This window comes from Lampetra fluviatilis, chromosome 33 (genome assembly GCF_964198595.1).
Source record: "Lampetra fluviatilis chromosome 33, kcLamFluv1.1, whole genome shotgun sequence".
Lineage (NCBI taxonomy): Eukaryota > Metazoa > Chordata > Hyperoartia > Petromyzontiformes > Petromyzontidae > Lampetra > Lampetra fluviatilis.
The window spans coordinates 1,229,106-1,250,504 of record NC_136307.1 but is presented as its reverse complement, the minus strand read 5'-3'; the positions used below and the strand labels follow the sequence as shown (position 1 = coordinate 1,250,504).

At 50.3% G+C, this 21,399-nt stretch overlaps 1 protein-coding gene across 1 annotated transcript in view; it reads right to left on the bottom strand.

Annotated features, from left to right (window-relative positions):
- Window positions 1–18,265, bottom strand: part of DTD1 (D-aminoacyl-tRNA deacylase 1) — a 93,127-nt gene extending 74,862 nt beyond the window's left edge. The window contains exons 1-4 of the mRNA XM_078871786.1: window positions 18,072–18,265; window positions 13,376–13,466; window positions 11,931–12,166; window positions 3,729–3,826 (exon numbers count right to left, since the gene is read on the bottom strand). Coding sequence (XP_078727912.1) covers window positions 3,729–3,826; window positions 11,931–12,166; window positions 13,376–13,466; window positions 18,072–18,114 — 468 coding nt within the window. The 5' untranslated portion in view covers window positions 18,115–18,265. The remainder of the gene's footprint in view (window positions 1–3,728; window positions 3,827–11,930; window positions 12,167–13,375; window positions 13,467–18,071) is intronic.
- Between the last annotated feature and the right edge of the window lie 3,134 nt (window positions 18,266–21,399).

Below are 21,399 nucleotides of genomic sequence, written 5' to 3'. Positions count from 1 at the left end.
CAGTGACTCACGGCCTACCCGTACCCGTACACGGCCGCACCAGGGTCGCAAACGGGTACCCGTAACTGGCCGGGTACGGGTAGCCGGGTATCGGGTAGGGTACGGGTATCGGGTACCCGGTTGCGATCTCTGCTTCTGACCTCTCACTGTTAGGGTTATCGCTCAGAACTCAAACTAGAGCTGTCTTAGAACCACTTCTCTTCTGAAATCCTGACGGGGGTGCGTCTTTGAGCACCGCGGATAGCAAGCGATCCTCCAGTTGCACTGCGGCCGCCTTCTCAACAACCTCGCCCACGAAGGAATGGTTAGAGACGGCTCTGTAGCTAGCGCGACTGTTAAGAGGCAGCGGAAAGAGTTTTCGTAGAGAAAACGTTGCTTACGGAGAGCAGTGCATGGAAATATTGCAGACAGCAAGCCCGCTGAAGGAGACATCACAGAACCATTTCTGAGATTCCATCAAGATGATCTATTTTTAAAATGCCAAGGCCATTTAAACCTGATGGCCAGCATCTGACTTTTATGTAACATTTGTATTTATCTACCCAGGAAAGCCACACTGAGTCACTGGACGTTTCTTGAAGAGGGTTCTTACTTTAAGATGGTTTCAGCAATCCAATGACGAGCGTTTATGCGTGTGGGAAGAAACCGGAGCACCCACGTGCGTAAGGGAGCAACGCTCTATCCCCGTGCAAAAAGGAAACGGATGGCGATGAGTCCATTTGCTGTGCTGCCCTCTCCTGGCGAGCCAGGGTACGGCACCTCGATGTCCACCCCACGTGGATCCAACAACCCTCGCAGCCTCCGCAGTGCCGGAGTGCCGGCCACGTGCACAGCCACCGCCGCCAATGCGGTTTCATGGACCACAGCCATCTGGGCAGCGAACTGACTGCTCACACTTCATATGGTCAAATGAGGATGTTCTCATCACCGGAATTCGTGTTTTCTTCAACTTCTCCCTCTGACTTCTCTCTCGATACTGAACACCATTGTTATGTCGCCTTTATTTTTTCAAATTCTTTGCATATGTGCGCAAAAACAACCTCGTTATGATGGAATGATCTCGGTTCATTTGTAATGCTTCCCCTTGCCCAAACATTGCCATCACTTTCACGTGGTTCCCACGCTGGCATTCAATGTCCAATGCTGCTGAACCTTCAACAACAACGACCGCAGCTCTGCTCACAGGAGCCATCGCAGAGTGCCTACGCAGCTACCATCATCATCATCTTCTCCATCACTACTGCAAACACCTTTGCTTCTTCCTCTGTGAGATGTCCACCTCGGGTTGCCATGGGACGTCCTCTGTTGGGACTGAGAATCTAGTGTTCACAAAACTAAAACTATTTTTTATTTTACTGGGTAAGGCCCACCGTGCAATACCGCTCTCATTTCAGAAGCGAACCGGACCACAAACGATAGCCCGACGAAGTGGCTTATCACGTGGAAATTTACAGCGGCCAAATATTCTAACCAGCATGGAGGCCTGTAGTCTTACACAGCGAACCACAGACGACCGACTCGTATCGATGCTGTGGTGTAGCGTGCTCCGACAGGGCCAAGAAGCCGGTGTCAACATCCGCACCCCTCAGAGACGTATCCACACGCAGGCGGACGGTGGAAATGGCCACGAGGGAAAAGCGCTGCACTTTTCTGCGCACGCCATGACGAAGATAAGTTTGTCATACGGCAGTCGAAAATTATGTAAAAATAAAATTAAACAAAACGCTTTTCTTCGCACAGTCATTTATCAATCGAGCTGAGACCCCTCGCAACGTTTGAGAACTCGGTTTAAATCGCAGACGGCTAACCGACTCCGACCCAGAATCTCACGGTTTGCCGACTCAGCGCCCCGATATCCCCAGTGCTGCCCGGTGACCTCAACGCGTTGCAAGAGTCCCCAACTCGCTGTGTTGCTCCGTAGGGGCGGCGGCCCAAACGCCGGCTCGGTTGATTTGAACCTTCATCCACTGGCACACCGGAGCCGAGGCAGTGCAGGGGCCCCCACATGGCATGGGCAATTCCCGTCGTTTTCCGTGGAGTGCTAAGATGGCCTCACGAGACATCTGAATCTGGCTCGAGGCAAAGCAAGGGAGGAGGCAGCGTTGGCGCGTAATCGACGTCAGCGGCACGGCTCAGCAGCTGCGGCGGAAAGACAACCGGGCGCCTCCCGAGCCGCACCGGCCCCGGCTCGTTGGTAGCGTGGATGCGAGCTGCGAGAGATGGCCACCATCACGGATTGGTCAAAGTTGTTGTCGGGCAGCCACGGCGAAAGGAACGCCCGGATTAGACGCCGGGGTACGTGGCACGACGCCCATCGTTAATCCCGGGCGTGGGTAGCTCTGGCGTGAACGGAGCGCCGCTCTGCTTTTGCAACATTTATTCTGCACCGGATATTACAAACGTTGACATTCTTATCAATATTATCCAGAGCAGCAGCGGCTGATGGGAGAGAGAAGTGCTCCGGCGTTGTGCACGCTCACAGATTGTCAATTTCCGTGTCGATCCGAGCCAAATGAGTTAGAGGTTTACTGCAGGGCAATAGGAGAGGTCAAGACAAAGAAAGGGGAAGGGCTCGTAAGAGAAGCGGCCCAAATATCTGCACGACACAATTTTGAACTACTCCCTTTGCAAGGTCAATTATTTGTTTAAGGCAAGCGTTAGGGATCAGCAGAGCGAGCCATGGCCCCGAATAAATCGAACGCGGCAAACGGGACCTGCTTTTGCAGGCACGATTGACTTCTGTGCCTTAACCCGTTACAAGAGTGAACACGAATACGATGAATACGAAAGCCATGAACTTCGTAATCTCCTCCACTTGTGCCGACATTCAACGCTGCGAACTTGCTTTCGAGTTCCGCCGAGGCAAAGCAAGGCCGGCGCTCACAAGGTGTTTCAACGCAAGCGACGTGGGTCGGCGCAGTGCGGGGGGAGGCGGCGTTAGCGCGTAATTGACGTAATCGACGTCAGCTCGGCAGCTGCGGCGGAAAGACAAGGCAAAGAAAGGGGAAATGTCACCGGAACGTATACATGTTCACACCGAGCAGGATGACTCTCAATCATCCCCATCCCGATTTAGCTGCAACGCACGCTTGAGCTCGCAACACTGAGTTCAACTTGCACGCGGTGCGCCACCTTGCAGGGGCCTGACGAGTCACGGCTTCATCAACCAGAGGGGAGTTCCCACTCTGAACCCGCTTTGACGGTGAGGCCGCTTCATCCCTCCGTGACTTGGGCCGCGCTGTAACTCTGGTCGGCTCACCTCTCGGCCGAGTTTTAAACACCCCATGTCCATCTTCAGTCTGTTGCTTTTTCCCCATTCACTTTGCCCAGCAGCAAAGGCTTCTCCACAACCCTCCACCACAACCCCCAGCGCTCCATCGGACCACCGCTCCTTATTACTCAGCTGGTAAGCCGCAAAGAATTGATAAGTGTCGCTGGTACATGGCTGGTTTCTTGTGGTCGTGTAAAAACATGCCTTTGATTTTGTGTTGAGTGGCTTTAAATACATTTATTAAAATGACCCCGTGCGGAGTTTATAGCCCGTAGCAGCCATACCTTGTGTAGTCCGTTGACTCCCGTGTGCCCTGCTGTTAAAATCATTTAACAAGCATAAAAGCAGGCTCTTTCCGACACCGCTGTCTTCGCAACTTTAAAAAGCAAAGCACCGGCAACAACCCTCGGCATCGCATCACGAAGTCGAACAGATCGACGAGCGGCGTTGCATTCACCTGCTTGGGGTCGGCACAGGGCAGAGGCGACTCGATCTGGATGGTGACTGGGCCATCGTTCTCAATGTGCACACGCATGAGTGCTCCAAACTTGCCATCTGCGACACACACAAAGACAAAGACACCCCACCACCCCCGTGTAGCCTTAGCAGAATGTTGGGGCGAGTGCTGTGAGCGAGTAGCACCTATGAAGGCCGGCACCGTGGCACACGAGGGGGTGGGTGGCCAGCACCACGCCCGGCCGACTTTGTCTCCCGAGTGGCGATGATTGCACACCGCACCAGGTACTCATTTGAGGCTGAGTCGACCTAGGGGAGGCACAGGACCGGTTAAGATAAACGTCACCGGTGTTGGCCGTGAGCGGGAATGGAAACTGGGTCGCCAAGTTCGTAGTGCAGCGTAGCGCTAACCGCTACACTACCGCTCCGCACGCACACACACACGCACACACACACACACGCACGCACACACACGCACACACGCACACACACACGCACGCACGCACACACGCACACACACACACGCACACACGCACGCACACACACACACACGCACACACGCACGCACACACACACGCACACACACACACGCACACACGCACGCACACACACACGCACACACACACACACGCACGCACACACGCACACACACACACGCACACACGCACGCACACACACACGCACACACACACGCACGCACACACACACACACGCACGCACACACACGCACACACACACGCACGCACGCACACACGCACACGCACACACGCACGCACGCACACACACACGCACACACGCACGCACACACACACGCACGCACGCACACACACACGCACGCACGCACACACACACGCACGCACGCACACACACACGCACGCACGCACACACACACGCACGCACGCACACACACACGCACGCACACACACGCACACACACACGCCGTAAGTCACGTGGATCCACACCGACCGCGGCCTCCGTGGGCACAGTCCAGCAATGCCCCTTGCTCATCCCTGCGCTTGACAGCGCTGCACCGTAATGCACTGTACGGCCCGTAGCCATTCCACTGCTGGACGAAGGCCACCCAACGCCGCGTCGGTCGCGTGGACTGTTCGACCATACTTCACCACGCCGGTCAGCGCGGGTTGGGGAAGGGGAACAACACGGCGCAGCTTTATGACGGAGAAGCGGGAAGCTCATCCCGCACCACCGATTCACGCAGTTGGCTACGTACAGTGCGAAAGATGTTTGACGTGCGCGCACGCATCCCGCTTGTCGTCATCGCACTGTTTTACACCAAGAAACATTTGGCTGGCGTGTCGGGCGAATGGCCCCGTTTCAGAGCGAACGGATTCACAGCACGTCCACGCCACGTTATCTTCGCGATCAACACGACCCACAAACGGCTCTCCAGCCTTATGCAACGTCCTGAGGTTGTGCTGCAAAAGTGGAGGCTTTGATTCTGCGCCAATTGACTTCGCGGTTATTCCAGCGAAGTCAACGAAAGCTGGAGTAACGAGGACTAAAGGAGGCGGCAGTGAGAGAGAGAGATGGAGACGGTGGGGGGGACAGGTGTCAGAGAATCACACAGAAACGTGCAGACATCGACAGACACAACAAGTCAGAGAGGAAAACAAAGAGAGACAGAGCGAGACAAAGAGATATCGAAAAACAGAGGGAGACAGAGAGACAGAAACAAAGAGACAGAGCATAAGGAGGGAGGGGGAGACAGAGGGAAAGGTGAAGGTTTATTTAATAAGATGCATGATAAATGATGTCTAGCTCATAATTCCATTTCCCAGTATTCCTAATTAAGCTATTTAGTATTGCGCCGAATAGTTAATACGAGCAAATTCGGTGCACTCCAACTAAACGGAGAACGTGTTTTAAAGCGAAATGACGTCGCAGCAAAAGTCGCACCGTGAAAGTAGAGAGTGAAAACAGAGAACCACGAAAGCAGACGACGACGTTCAACTGACCGCGTTGCGTGGACAGCGAAAAGCAGAAGCGCAGAAGTCACCGGAGCGGAGGCGGCCGCGGCGTTCGCTGGAAGTGAAACTCCCGTCAATCAACGACAGGCAAACCCCGGCACCTGTGGTTAGCACGGTCGGCTACGTACGGTGCGAAAGAAGTTCAACATGCATGTTCATAAAAATACAATCATTTTTTGTATATTCGCTTGAAAACAGATTCATCTTTTCTGTGAATTCCCTTCGCGTCTCCACCTGGCAGCTGCGGCCTGCCAGCGTTCAGACCGCGCCGCAGCGCTGCAAACCACACGGTACGTGTCAGGATCCTCGTAGTGAAGCGTTCTGATCCAAGAACCCCAAGCACGGATCGATTTCCATATAAATTTGATATTACCAGACGAGCCGGTGATGCTGCCCGCATTTTATCGGTTCAACTATCTCCGGATCTCTCCCCGGCGAAAGAGGCGAGGCGTGAGAGTAACCGCGCCGCCGCAGACGCTTCAGAATTGTGTCTTTGTACGGCGCCTGCCGGGCATTAAATGCAAAGGGATGAGCAACCAGGCTCCTCCGTGATGCCAATTCATTCGCCGGCGAGGGAGACGGGCGCAAGATATCTTCAAATTCCATCTGATGGTGGCTCCTCACTATCAGACGGAGAGTGAACGATGAACAACTCAGAGAGTGAACGACGGTGAGAGTGAACGACGCGGAGAGTGAATGATGAACGACGCGGAGAGTGAACGACGCGGGGGAGTGAATGATGAACGACGCGGGGGAGTGAACGATGAACGACACGGGGAGTGAACGACGCGGAGAGTGAACGATGAACGACGCGGGGAGTGAACGACACGGGGGAGTGAATGATGAATGACGTGGGGAGTGAACGATGAACGACGCGGGGAGTGATCGACGCGGAGAGTGAACGATGAACGACGCGGGGAGTGAACGACATGAGGGAGTGAATGATGAATGACGCGGGGAGTGAACGACGCGGAGAGTGAACGATGAACGACGCGGGGAGTGAACGACACGGGGGAGTGAATGATGAACGATGCGGGGAGTGAACGATGAATGATGCGGGGAGTGAACGATTCACAATAATGCTTTTGTTGGTCGTTAATTCAAGAAAGCATGGAATAAATGTGACCATGTAACGTCAAAGCAATGTGGCCAGGGTTGAACTGTGTTTCTTTTATCTAAGCGATACATTGAATCACTTAGTAATACATTGAATTACACGAGAGCCCACTTTTTATGAGAGTGCGTAGTGGGTACCACGAGTAACATTGGAGGCGAATTTTCGCATTTGGCAAAATGTTGACCCCCACGGCAGCACACGAAGGCCTCCTCCTGTGAATGCGGCACGTTGTCATGGTTGCGACACCCGCAGTGATACTCGGAAATAAATAACAGGGTACAGTTAAACAGTGAATTTATAAACGTATAAATTAGAGCTACTTAATGGCTTGGATTAGCTAAAAATTGGGGGCAGGTTAATAGTTCCGCCATTCAATTTCACGTTTTAACACTCTAGGGGTGTTTTGTTAAATCACTTAACTACGTAATAAGCGCAGAATATTAATATTCTACATCTTAAAATTCGTATTATTATTTTAATTCCATCCGCACGAAAGGTTAATTCGTGCTTATTTCCTTGTTTTGAGGTAAGGAAAACTCTGCTCGGAATCACAACATGCTCGGTCCGTTGCCCACACACTCCGTATCGCCTGCCATCTACGTATACATTCTGCTACTTATCAGCAGACACATTGCCCAAGGGGGGAAACCGCTCAAATCTATCGGCCGTGGTTTATTGCGGAGTGTAGGCGACAGATTTCTACGACGCCATTTTGAGTGGGTTACATGACGGCACTCACGTTATTTCTCAAAAGCTTCGCCAGTCCCCAGTTTAGGGAACACGAAGACAAAGTTTGCTTTTGTAAAGTGCTCATAATGCAGACCATTCAAGGGCACTTTACTTTACAACAATGCCCATAACAATAAAAATAATAGCGCAATGCCAACTTGTAGAATGGCACTGCCACCACCGCCACACAGTGTTCGCTCATCGCTGTCGTGCACGGAGAGAGAGGGAGGGGAGGGCGACTCAGAGGCACAAGGAGGAGGAGGAACCACGTATGAGAAGCGGGGGAGGCAGCAGGGAGGCAGATTGCCGCCACGAAGACTCTCAAAAGACAAAGCCCCTTCGTATCTTCACGCAATATATACGTGCAAAATATCTCTTAAGATTCCGCGAAGGTACGGCGGTGTTATACACGCCGAAATTGGGCAAAAGGCTTAAGAGGATATCAAATCATAAAGCACGTACAACAAAAACACCATGGCCAAGTCGTGCGTGCACACGATCTCGTCAGATCTGGGTTAAGGCTGGTCGGTGCATGCATGGCGAATCACCAAGCACAAGCAGGTCGCCAGGGGCCTTGCGTGGGCAGTGCAGCGACATCCAGAAACGTGCGCCGTCGTTTCAACTGGTGCATCACGAGAGCGCGGCGTGGGAGTCATTCCACCGCATCGGCATCCCTCACATTTTACGGACGTGGGGCCAAATTTATGTAGCGGTGCAAAGCCATCACTCTGTCTCCCTTTGGCCGAGCGACAGATGCATTCGTGAGAAACTACGGCCAAAACATTTCCTGTTATTCACTCAAAGCTGCCAGTACCTGTGGACCGCGTCCCTCCGCACGTTAGCCTTCTGCGCGGAGAGACGGTCCACAATTGCCAGGGTCAGGCAGCGGACAATGCGTGAAATTGGTCCACAAGCGACGGGCTGCGATCGCGACCGCGCGGTGGGGCCTGCGCAGAAGACCCTCCGAGGAACATCACATTATTTATCAGGTCATCCGGGGTTGTTCCTTCCGCTTGCAAGGTGTGGCAGAAAATTCACAACTCGCCAAGCCCCCCTCTCCTTAACCCTCCAAAAGACAGGCCTGCCCCAGCGGCATTGCCCCACGTTGCATATTTTATGGCGATGCGCATACGTGAATCCGAAGTACGCGGTAATGTATGCTGCATGCAAATAAAGGCGTGCTTGCCATTCTGCAAGCTCCAAACTTCTTTAAGTAAATTCAGCTACAGCCGCTCTCTCTCGCACCGAGACAAAGGTCCCCCGTGTAGCCTGTAACAGACTGTTGGGGCAGGTGCTGTTCGCGAACACCTATGAAGGCCGGCACGGCACACGAGGGGGTGGGTGGCCAGCACCACGCTCAGCCGCCTTTGTCTCCCCAGTGGCGGTGTTTACACATCGCACCAGGTATCAATTTTGAAGCTGAGTCGACCTAGGGGAGGCCCGGGACCAGTTCAGATAATCGTCACCGGTGTTGGCCGTTAGCGGGAATCGAACCCGGATGGCCAGGTTCATAGCGCAGCACGCTAACCACTACACTACCGCTCCCCGGTGCATGCACAGACACACACAACTGAGAATCATACGAACACCAAATTGTGCATGTGCAAAGCGTACATACAAGTGGCTTACATACATACAGCGTAAGTTGTGCATATTTATGCACGCATACATGTATGCATATTACGTGTCTGCATTACTACACGAAAGCCCGGTGCTAAGAGTGGCACGTTATGGGTCACACACTGGGTAAGGCCCACCGAGCTGTATGACTCTTTTTCAGAAGAGACCTGGTTATCACAAATGATAGCTCAACGAAGTGGCTGATGGTGCGGAAATTTAACGCAGCCAAATACTCTAAACGCATGTTTCTAAATATGGAGGGAAAAACCGAAGGACCCGGAGAAAAATCCACACTACCAAGGGGAGAGTGAGAGACGTGAAAACTCCCAATATACAGCAGCAGGCGTCCGGGTCGGGATAAAACCCACGACCTCCTGTATACCAGGCGAGGTAGTTAACATCTTGCCACTGCGGCACGCATATTAGTTTATAGTTTACACATACTAGTCTACACCAAACATTTATACTCCACTGCTTCAGCATGACACAGAAGATTCACAATAATGCTGTTGTTGGTCATGAAAGCACGGAATAATTGTGACAAGACTGGGTAGAATAACCAACAAAGACATTGTGGATAGAAGATGTGACAAAGAAGATGAATCCACGTCCAGTTGCGCGTGGGGGGTGTCCCGCTTCTAAAGGGGCACCGAGTCACCGACAAGAGCAAAAAACGTCGCCACTCGGAATGATTTGCCGATCAATCGTCCCGCTTTACTTGAGTCACGAAAGTTATAATCCCAGCAGGTGGTGAGTTTGCCAAGACAAATTCTCCATTGCAAACGCAGACCGCATAAATATTGCAAGCATATCCGTGATAATATTTTGATCGGGGGGGGGGGGAATTGCGTGCATTGGTTTAGGAGGTTTTTTGTTATTGAGAAACCACACATTTCAGCTTCCGCAAATTCGAGGCACGAGGCCTGATAACACGCTGGGAGGTTTTTTGGTTTGTAGATTGGAGCCAATATTATTTGTTTGTCACCATACGAGCATAATAAAAAAAAGTCACATATCCAAATTTGAACTTAACTTCATCTCACGATAAAAAGAATAATTTGGAAGTGCATTGCCACAACTATTCACCGAGCCTCCTCGTTCTCAACATCGACGTTCCCTCGCTCGCTTATGCCTCGTTGTGTGCGATTTCAAATTCACAACTTATTTAATTGCTTGATATCACTTCTCTCTCACAAACTATTAGTTCACCTCCACCAAATGCACAATCCTTGACTTTTAATTTCTATCTAAAACCGCATGGATTATTTTTTCCAACTTCTTTCTACATTTGTGATCCTTAAAATACTCCAAGTGGATTGAAATCCACGTTCAAAATGCAAGTCGATTCCGTTTGTAAATCCCATGCCAAATCTCATCAATCACCTTTCTTTGGCCACATCTGTGTTTACCTCCTCACTAATATCTTCTGGGGCCTGTAACCTAAAATCCTTCTTCCGTACAATGCACTCTCTCCGTTAGCCTCAAAACCCAGCTGATGTAATCACCAGAACTATTGCAATACCGTTGTTACTTTTTTAAAAGGAAAAAACAAACCCGTCAATAATTCTGGTCTCTTTTGATCTCCATCAACAGTACAGCCACCTGGCCCTCCTCTCGTTGCCTACCGCTGCTGCTCAGCATTCTCCAGTCCGTGGTCTCATAACGCCATCGCTTCCATTACCCCAGCACAACAATATTCTTCCATCCTTGTCGACACCGCCCGGTTACTCAGGGCCTGCCTACTCCGGCCACTGGCATCACACCGCATCGTACCACGCAGCGTAACGTCATCAACCCCCTCACTTATTTTGCTGCTCATAAAACACTGCCACGGGTTAACAAGGCACCTGGTGTGTTCGGCAGCCCTCTCACCCAACACGTACACACCACGCACTCCTCTCGCTCGATACAAAAAACACAAATACTTAATTGAGTCATCTCGCCCTCTCTCCCACGGCTCCAATTATCCGTCTCCCAACGGCTTTCACAACTCTGTTCAATGTAACGTCTACGCTGACCTCTCCACTGATCAACAACAACTACTAAGTGTGGCTGCTTCTCTCCGTTCACCGTGACCCACTTTGCTCGTTCTCGTGGATTGCTCTGCGTTTCCTACGCTCCTCGAATGTCTTCAGAACGATCATGTGACCTGTCGCGTGACCTCTCGCGTCTCTCTCTGCTGTGCAGGAATCGCTCCAATCCGGTGCAATGCCGCGAGTTGGCTCGGAGTGAAGTGAGAAGCAAAACGCTCCCACCTGCTCCTGCATTTAGAAGGATTTTCGCAAATCGGGGTCACCCATCAATCAAAACTGTGCTGTCATGTTTGTAATGTAGAGGTCGCAGGTTTTGATTTGTCGTGTCTTTAACATTTGTGCTGCCTGCTGTGGACTGTTAGTCCCTGCCTATGTTGTATTGATTACCTTGTTCCATTAACTATGAGGATAAAAAATATATATTTTATGACATGAACTGAAAATGCATGAACTGAAAATAATCGCTTCGTAGGCCTGAAATTGGAAGGTTGCATCGAGAGCAAAGTAACTGACTTTAATCGATGCACTATCAATCATCATCGTAAGCCAAAGTCAATCCACTACCTTTGCTTCTCGAGTTATAAGCATAGGCCCCTGTACCAGCCGACCGCGGAATTTTCCACGAACCAAACCGGCTCGGTAGGCGAGGGATCGCCGTACCACACGGGAGCGACGGCCGCTCCGAGCGTGACCCCCCGACCCCGCACCCCACCCACCTTTGACGAGCTCCGGGCTGTACGCGCTGCGCAGGCGCTCCAGGAAGAGGTGGTAGAAGGGCTCGGCGCGCTCGCCCGCCATGGCGAGGTGGAAGTCGGGCTTGTTGCCCTTGAGCACGGCCTGCAGCGTGAACTGGCTGACGCACAGCACCTCGCCCCGCGCCTCCGCCACGCTGGAGCTCCACGGGCGGCCGTCCGCGCCCTCAAACACGCGCAGGCCCAGGATCTTGCGCACCCTGCGCCGCGCAAACGGGCAAAGGCCGACCCGTCGTGCCGGCACGGAGGGCGTCTTAGGAGTTTAGGGGTTTAGGGGTTTAGGGGTTTAGGGGTTTAGGGGTTTAGGGGTTTAGGGGTCACCCCCCCCCTACCCCCCCCCCCCCCGCGCGTCGTGTACGTGGCACACGGCCGGGAGACGTGAACGGATCACCGTTTAAACCGCGAGCCGCCGTACGGTAACGTGGAACTCACTGGACTGGCAACTTTTTAAGTTCGCCGGTGGTGGTTCGATCTCCCCGTGACGGGCCAGTTGAAACGACGGAGGCAAGTTTCTTAATCCCCACGCCTCCGTTCATCCCAGCAGCGAATAAACGGGTTCACCGCAGCGAGTGGAAGGGCAGGTCGCGTACGGTGGGGTAAAGTGTGGGTACTCTCACCTCTTTTAAGACATCTGGTTGTTTCGGAAAAATCAACCAGCTGCCACCCCCCTCCGAGAGCTCCCTCTAGTGGAGGCCTTTCTTGTACAAGGAAATTACGTTTTCAGGTCCAGCCGTTTCAATATAGCAATTTTTTTTGTCTATTATTTTTTTTCTCCCTTGTAGGATGAACGTTTAGGTTTATAGGGTGACGAGGTGACCAACAAGGTCTAAATTGGTCTGTAATAAGGTCGGCACTGATAACAGGCTTGACAGGTATGAGAGCTGCACCTTTAACTTTTAACTTGAGAAACGAGGACAAATGCACAAAACAACGTCCCGAGCATATTTTGTAAATGCTGCCCTGTATGTATCTGGAGGCTTTTTGGGATGAGCGGTAGCAGAGTGCCTGGAACTGTCACTAAGGTACACGGCGAATCGGGCCGACTGCCCCGGGCCCCACGCTTTGGGGGGCCACACGCTGCGACGTCACGGTGGTGTCAGACGTAATACGTCCGGTTTATTCTGAAGGCGAAGGGGGGGCCCACATAGTGGGATTTTCCCCAGGCCCAGCACCCCCCCCACCCCCCATGGCTGGCCCTGCTTAGAGCACTGCCCTATGAACCTGGTGAGGCGTGCGTCAAACTATCTCTCGGACAAACAGGGCACGGCCCTCATCCAGCAGCGGATTGACAAAAAACGGGGGCGGCCCGTACACGCACGCGTAATGGCACCACGAAAACGAGGACGTTCCGGACGCGGGGGTCGCGGCTCCCCGTAAGCGAACCGCGGCGGCGGTGTTGCGCGTCTCACATGAAGTCGATCTCCCTCTCCGTGTCGTCGCGGGAAATCCCCAGCAGCACGCAAAGTCCTCTTCCGATGGAGCTCACTTGCTCTCCAGCGACTGCACACACAGCGAACGTCGAGTAAGCGCGAGCATCTCCAAATTGTCCGCCGCATCCGCGTCCGTCGGCGCTCGTCCTCGCTTACATGGAGCGCGACTACGACGAGCCACCTGCCAGCCGTGCCTTGGTTTGCCTGAAAACTCGACCGGCAGAAGCTGAAGGGCGATAACAAGGTACTCGGTGCTCCACGAATAAAAACTGTCGTCGAATGCGACCTGGCCAAAAGAAAACTAGAAACATTCTGGGCAAACTCTTCGTAAATGCTATTGCCCGCCCTCAAGCGAAACTTGAGATGAAAAAAAAGAAGCGAATCCAAAAAAGTACGATCAATAACATTCTGCATGTCAGAAAAAGTGTGGCGGGTAGAAATGAAATGCAAATGCAGACGAATCTGTACCCTTTAGACATGTCAACAGCCACGCGGCATCAAGTGCTGATAAAACAACCACATGTAGGTCAAACACAACCGCGCATTCACGATTTCTTCCCTACAGGTGGATGGGTTCAAGCAATGCTAAAGCCGGAACCCGAGGGTCTGAGATTCAGGTGGCTCAAATCTAGAATCTAGAACAATCTGTCAAATAATTAAATGAATCGACTAAAACGTTTAATTGTCATAGCTTATTGGGGCCCTTATAAAATGGCAGCCACCCTCGCATCCTGCAGGCCCAGCGAGACGCGGTTGATGACGATGTCAATGATGTCACCAAGCCTCGCCGATAACCTCCCGTCCAGCGGCACACGTGGAAACAGAGGCGAAACTTTTTTTCCCCCCCAACGGCAGTGTTTCTCATGTTGCCCGGTTCGCCAAATAATCGGACCTGATGATGGAGCGAGTAATCGCGTACTTAATTGGATAGTTCAGCTCAATAAAAAAAAATCCCAATTTGAAAAAGCAACATTGCAAGCGTTGAATTATAGTTACAATACTGGCAGAAAATAGGCAAAGCTTGTGAATTGTCAGTTTCATTTAAAGTTGACAGGAGGCTGCGCACTTTCATAGATCCTCGCCAAAACGACTTCACGGGCAGTCCTCGGCTTACGAACTCAATTCGTTCCTGAGAGGCGTTGGTAAGTCGAACGGTTCGTAAGTCGGAAACACAGCAATGCACTGTATTTAAATGCCCATACGGTTATGAAACATGTGACGGTTCAACAAAACGGGAAGCATCGTTAAACTCGTTACATCTTGTGCAGGATCGCTCCTCTGAACAAAATAAAGTCAATTTTGTTTTAATACTTCGTGGAAGCTGCTTCGTAAGTTACGGCCGTTCTTAAGTCGGGCTTTCGTAAGTCGAGTCTGTGCAAAGTGGCTCGGCATTCACAGCCGCTGTCGTCCAAGGTGGTGCAGTGGTTAACGCACTCCGCTATAAACCGCGCCAACACAGGGTCATGATTCCGAGCATCGGCTGACGTCAGTAACAAGTGATATCTGAAGCGGTCCAGGGCCCTGATTGACCAAGCCGAACTGGTGAAGTACGGTCAAACAATCCCCGTGGTTGAAAAAACATGGAGCAAGGCTTCATTCGGCAGTGGCTTGACGAACGGTTGCAAGTTACGAGGAATTCATTATCTAGCCAATTAGAAAATCACCACAGCACATCGACAGTACCACGACACAGCATGGGAATGTGCAGAATGGACACGCCATTGTCTCCCCAGTCAATACCAAATCAACTCAAAGATTGCCTCGCCCTTTTCATGATGCTACGTGGACTGGCGCATGCCTAACGCTCCCCTCTCATCCATTAGGGTCCATGCGCTCTCCACTACAGATGTTAAGGCCTCCATCAGTCTGCAGTCGACCTCACTCAATGGGAGATTGCTCCTTCCAATCTGTTGCCACCTTTTGGCCTGGAACACACCCCTCTCTTGTTAAAGTGCACATTAAAGATCTCCCCCATCTCCTCTGCCCATGACCGTCTATAAAATATCTTCATTCCCACCAACGCCGCAGCCACGCTTCGTCTTTGCGGCTGCCAGCTCCTCAGCCGTTCCAGCTCCGAGAAGAATTTGAAAGAAAATAATTCTTCCTTTCCCATGCTTCCAAAATGCTTTTCTCCATTTATGCAGTGATTTGAAAACCAGTGGCATATAGATGCCCCGACAAAAAAACGAATTCATGTAGTCGTATTTTTTCACATACTTGCAGCTAAATTACAATTCTTGCTTAATTGTAACGCTTTCGTTTTACATAATCCACTGGCACACCAACCATAGAGTCTGCCAAAAAAAACCCCAACTTTAACTATGCCACATCTTTATGAAGTTTAACTGGTTTTTTTTATTTGCTCCCCTAAAGGTCGAATCGTCACATCGAAATTGAGTATCCCGTCGACAGAGGGAGGTGATGTCACTGGACGTGAAAGAAAAGAGCGTTCTCGCTCAAACACAGCAGGCGTCTCGCGCCCAAGCGTGTCACGGTACGAGTCACCGCTGGAGCAATTATAACTCGTCAACTTCATCAAAAGTGGTCCTGTGGTGAGTGGTCACAGACCACTCGGAATTGTCGCTGGTGCACAATCCACGCGACTGAGCTGTCCGACGCGCACTAAACTCAGCTTCGTGATGTATATTCTTAGGTTTTTTCGGTAAAGGCACGTAGGTAAGACATTTAAATTAATAAAAGTAAAATAAAAATAAAATAAAGATCACGACGTTTCGGAGGCAACACAAGCTTCCGTCTTCAGGTGGACTACTACAACTTCGTGATGTAGTTGGCCACATTACATCGAGTGTCCTTCCAAGTGGTGCTGTGGACGGTGGTCAACTTCCAGGCGAGCGGGTTGTCAATCCAAATGTGTTTTCGGTAAAGTCACGTAGGTAAAAAATAAAATGAAAACAACTAAATGAAATCACGACGTTTCAGGCGCAACACAAGCGTCCGTCATCAGGTGGGAAAGCATGGCCTGCTGCTGATGCAGACTAATTACCTACGTGTCTTTAGCGAAAAAAACAGAGTATGAATCCTTGCAGTCACGAAAATTTCAAATCTAGAATCCAAATGTTGCTCAGTGATCGAGTCACCGACCCTCTGGAAGCACGCAGTAGTAGGTTTTTGCGACCAATTTCATCCATAATGTAGGGGGTTTTTTTGGGGGGGGTTAGATCGCGTAAAAAAATGTGTCGTTAAACCTGCCACCACCCGACACAGCCAATTAGTAAGGTTTGTCACGAGAACAGAACGTGCCAATTCGTCACTAGTACAGCACACCGGTGTGTTGGAGAGCAAATCCACAACATTTACAATCTGAGCGCAAAATCCCATTCCTCGGCCCAGCTCCCCGAGAGGAAATAAGCAACGTAACCACGTTCGTGTGAGCGATGATACACGGGGGGGGGGGGGGTGATCCATGTGTAGCCACCCCACCGATGTCTAAACGGACCGCCTCTTTCTCAACAGATTGCCTGCATGGTGTGAAATCATGGCTGTAAGTTCATCAACTTTTGGAGCAAAAAAACATGTTTTAGTAAGTGTATTGAGCTCGACTGAAGGCATGTCGAGGCTTTTAAATAAATTGTATATTTGCTTCCTGTACGAAGTATCAATGAATGGATTCGCCCGTATAGTGATGCATACGGAGTTCTGCATAGTTGTTATCAAAGGTGGCGGCTTGACATTTAAAGCGGTGTTATTATTCCTCGCACTTAGGTTTACTTGCATCTCACTGGCAAAAACTGTAATTAATATATCCTGCTTCGCTCAACAGCGCAACACAAGTGGCTCGCAGCGGCTGGCGGAGCTGACCAAACATCGGGGTGCTGCTGCTGCTGCTACGCGCGCGGTCTCTACCGGGCACATGGAGGGGCAATGGCTGGAGCCGTGGTTCCCCTCTTCGATCTGCCGCTGCGTGGGGACGTTTATACTGGTAGGAACCACCTGGTTCCACCAGCCCACAGGGGATTATTGTGTCCGTCCGTCCGTCGTGCATCAAAAAATGGGAGGGGTCGGGCTGGGTGGAGAGGGGAGGGTGGGGAGGGGCTGGGTGGGGAGAGGCTGGTCACCCCGTGGTGCTCATATAAAACTCAACGTTTAACCTACTCACGCCGGCTTGTGCCCGCCCTCACAGTCGGGCATATTTGTGGAATACACCACGCCGCCGTTGACCCTGGCCATTGACCGAGCAACCCAACGTTCCTACCAGCTCCCTCCGCAGGAATGTGTTTAAATACCACCAGGCTCCTATCCACAACCACAATGGTGGGGCGAGAGTGTGGGCACTCCCCCCTCTTCCATCCCAGATGTCCAAGCGGCACGGAAGAGTGGGTCACAAACACCATCTGGAGTGGCTCCCTCGAGCCTCTCACTGTAGAGGTCCGACTGCCAGCAGCGGCGTGAGAAAGTAATTGCAGGGCTGCGCCTTGACATGTTTCCTGCGTAAACATTGCCCATTATTCGCCTTTCCAATACTGCAGCTCCACCTGGCTGAGCCAGCGTTGAACTGTGAGCATCGACTCAATGTCCGGGGTAGGGTTGAGGGCTCACCCGAGATCACAAGCTCTCTCTCTCTCTCCTCTATGTGTGGATAAACTTTGCTCGCAAATACTGGAGGCAGTCGTCGTCTCACTCACCAAACACACTGCCCAGTGACAGTCTCACTCACCAGACACACTTGCAGCCGCCACTCGCTGCACCACCGCCTTCATTGCTCTGTCAATGCCCGCCGTTCAGAGCCTCTCCGCCTCGGAGCTCAAACCGTGATGCCTCAATTGTCTTCGATTGCCACGAGGACCCAGCTAGGATCATTCACCAGGCGCCCGCCGGCCCGACACGACGACTACGACTACCGGAGAGCCCCTCTGTACAGTGAGGAAGAGATGCCAGGTTGGCTGTGGAATGGCAAACACGTGGAGCGAGACGTCGCCACGTGGGCCCGCACCGCCATCTGCTGGCCCACGTGGACAGTGCAATCTTACATTTTGATTTAAAGCTTTCGTGACTGCAGGGATTCATATTCTTGGTTCTTTCGGTAAAGTCACGTAGAAGGGAAACAATAAAATAATATAAATATAAAACAATAAAATCCTCAATGTAATTTTATTGTTTTATATTTTTATTATTTAAAAATTCTCAAGAGAAATGTATTGTTTTATATTTTTATTATTTAAAACATTCTCAAGAGAATTGTATTGTTTTATATTTTTATTATTTTATTGTTTCCTTTCTACGTGACTTTACCGAAAGAACCAAGAATATAGTGCAATCTTAGCTATTTTTAAACGACTATATTTTATTTATTTTACTAGATAAGGGGCCATCCATTGAGTAGGTACGCAAAAAATTCTGTTGGTATACGCGGACTTTTTACACCCCCCCCTACCTGCGTACGTTCGCCTGACGCACCCCCCCGCCCCGAATCCGAAAGAACGGCCGATATTTAATCCACGCATAAAGATTACGGATTAATAATATTAATGTGTTGAAGCAAACAGATAGTCCACCGCCGGACGATCTAACTCATTTGAAGGCCAATGTAGACAAATTATTATCGAGACTTTACCGAAAGCCCCAAGAACATGCATACTCACAGTGTGGCAAGACAATGTTGCATCCACATATCCAAACCAACGAGGGTTTAATGTACTTGAAGCTCGTGCTTTTGCTTCCAAGTTTTTCGTGTACAGATTCGAAATAGCAGATGTATATTTGCGAAATCTAGCCTAAAAACCTTTATGGGGCCGTCCATAAATGACGTCACGCACCTAGGGGGGGAGGGGGGTCAGACATTTGTGACGATGTGTGACGAGGGGGTTTGAGAAATGTGACTTCACATCAAAATGCGCAACTTTAAATAAATATGAATTAAATAGAACTGTTATAACGCTAATTTTGATTAATTTTCATTATTACCTATTTGATTATTTAAATTTACGAAGGTAACCTTTTATTTATTCCATGAAGGAGCATTTTGCTTCTCCATGGGAGAATGGAGAAACATACATTTTGTAAAAAAAATTAATGATTGTTATTAAACATTTTTATTTTAATGATTCTACCAGGGCTTTTCATTCTGTGAAATGAATATGTGATTGTTATAATTGTATTCTCCATTTTGCTTCGTTCTACTACCAACTATTTTTTTTATAGTTATAGTTTTTTTTATAGTTATAATAACTTTTAATATTTTATAATTATAAGATCATTTCAATATAATATTCTGAAAATCTGCAGTTTTAGTAAGACGTTGAATATTTTCAAGTGAATTTTATGCTAAATTTCAGCTTTCCAACGCCTCCTTTTTAATAAGTGTTTTCTCCTACAACATCAGAGTGCAGCGCCACATTAAATAGGCACTACAATGACAATAGTTTAAAGTGATTTGAAGCATGTTTTATTTTCAAAATGGAAATATGGTTTTGGGGGGGGGGGGGGGGCAGAGCTTTGTGACGTCATATTTGAGGGGGGTCTGACTTTTTGTGACGCCGTGTGACGAGGGAGAAGGGGGCATTTCAGGAAATGCCCCCTTCTTTACAACAAATCGCGCGATGAAGGGCCATTGGGATTGTGAGAGATGGTGGGTAGCTTGGAGAGGTCTTCATCCAGCAGTATCTTGATAATGGCTGATGGTGAAACTAATACCGATGAACCGTCCCGGCCCACACCCTTGGAGTGTTGATTTCTGAAAGTCCACGGCGCACGATGAGGTGGCCAGAGCCTCAAGCGGTTACGGTTGTTGTTGTATTGACAAGCGCAGCTGATAGTGACACGTGGGAGACAAATCGACAGACGGACGGACCTTGCCTCCAACAAGGGATCCAATAGGTGCACATCAGTCGTTACACTGGACGATGGCCCACGGCCTCAAGAAATAAATACGTCCAAACGATGACCCTGAGTATGTGAATGTGTAATACGATACAGCTGCAGGCCCGATGAACGAATCGTCCGCCATGATTCGGGTTGCCACCTGTCCAGGTTTGACGCGGACAATTCTGGAATTGGCATCTGAGCTTAAGTAGCAGGAATTGATGTGGTACAGACCATCTGATATAATTGTGTTGTACGCATGTCTGTATTCTGCAGTGTTTCGATGGGCCGAGTAGGCTGACTGAGACATATCTCCGGGCGAGAAAAGGTGGCAACCATAGCCATGATCGACCCACCGCTGGATGAAGGTCACCTCTAAGACGTCGCTCTATCGCGTGATCTTGCGATGAAAAAAATCCAACAAAACACCATCTCCACGGCGGACGCGTCCTCTTAAGGCGCGTTCCATTCCTTCGCTGCCGCTGCGTCTCTATTATTTACCACGAGCCTTTTGCCCGTCCCGGGACGGGTGTATATTGATGTCAACATGAAATATTCCAAATAAAAATTGCTCAGCTCATGATTATTAATGAGCGGGGGGGGGGGGGTGTGCCATGTGGAGTGACGTCACCCGCTGTTTATTAATGAGGGGAGGGGTGCGGCATGTGGAGTGCGCGGGCATGAATATTAATGAAGAGGGGGGGGGGCTCTTTGGCAGTGACGTCACGTACGAATGCAGCAGTGCTGCGTATATTTCTAGATTTGAAGCTTTCGTGACTGCAAGGAATCATCTTCTTAGGTTTTTTTTCGGTAAAGTCACGTAGAAAGTAAAATAAAATAAAAACAAAAATCACGACGTTTCGGAGGCAACACAAGTCTCCGTCATCAGGTGGGACCGTCACAGCCAGATTAGCTAATCTGGCTGTGACGGTCCCACCTGATGACGGAGACTTGTGTTGCCTCCGAAACGTCGTGATTTCTGCGTATATTTGTTTTTTACCGTCACTTTCTGTAAAGAAACGTCATATTTGAAGCGACTTTGCGTAATAAATTATTTAATTCAGATCGACCTTCCTCTGCGTAAGTGTAATAATCCACCCACTCATGAATATTAATGAGGGGGGGGTGGGCCTCATGTGGGTGGAGTGACGTCACGCGCGGGACACATTCTTGGCTCACTATAG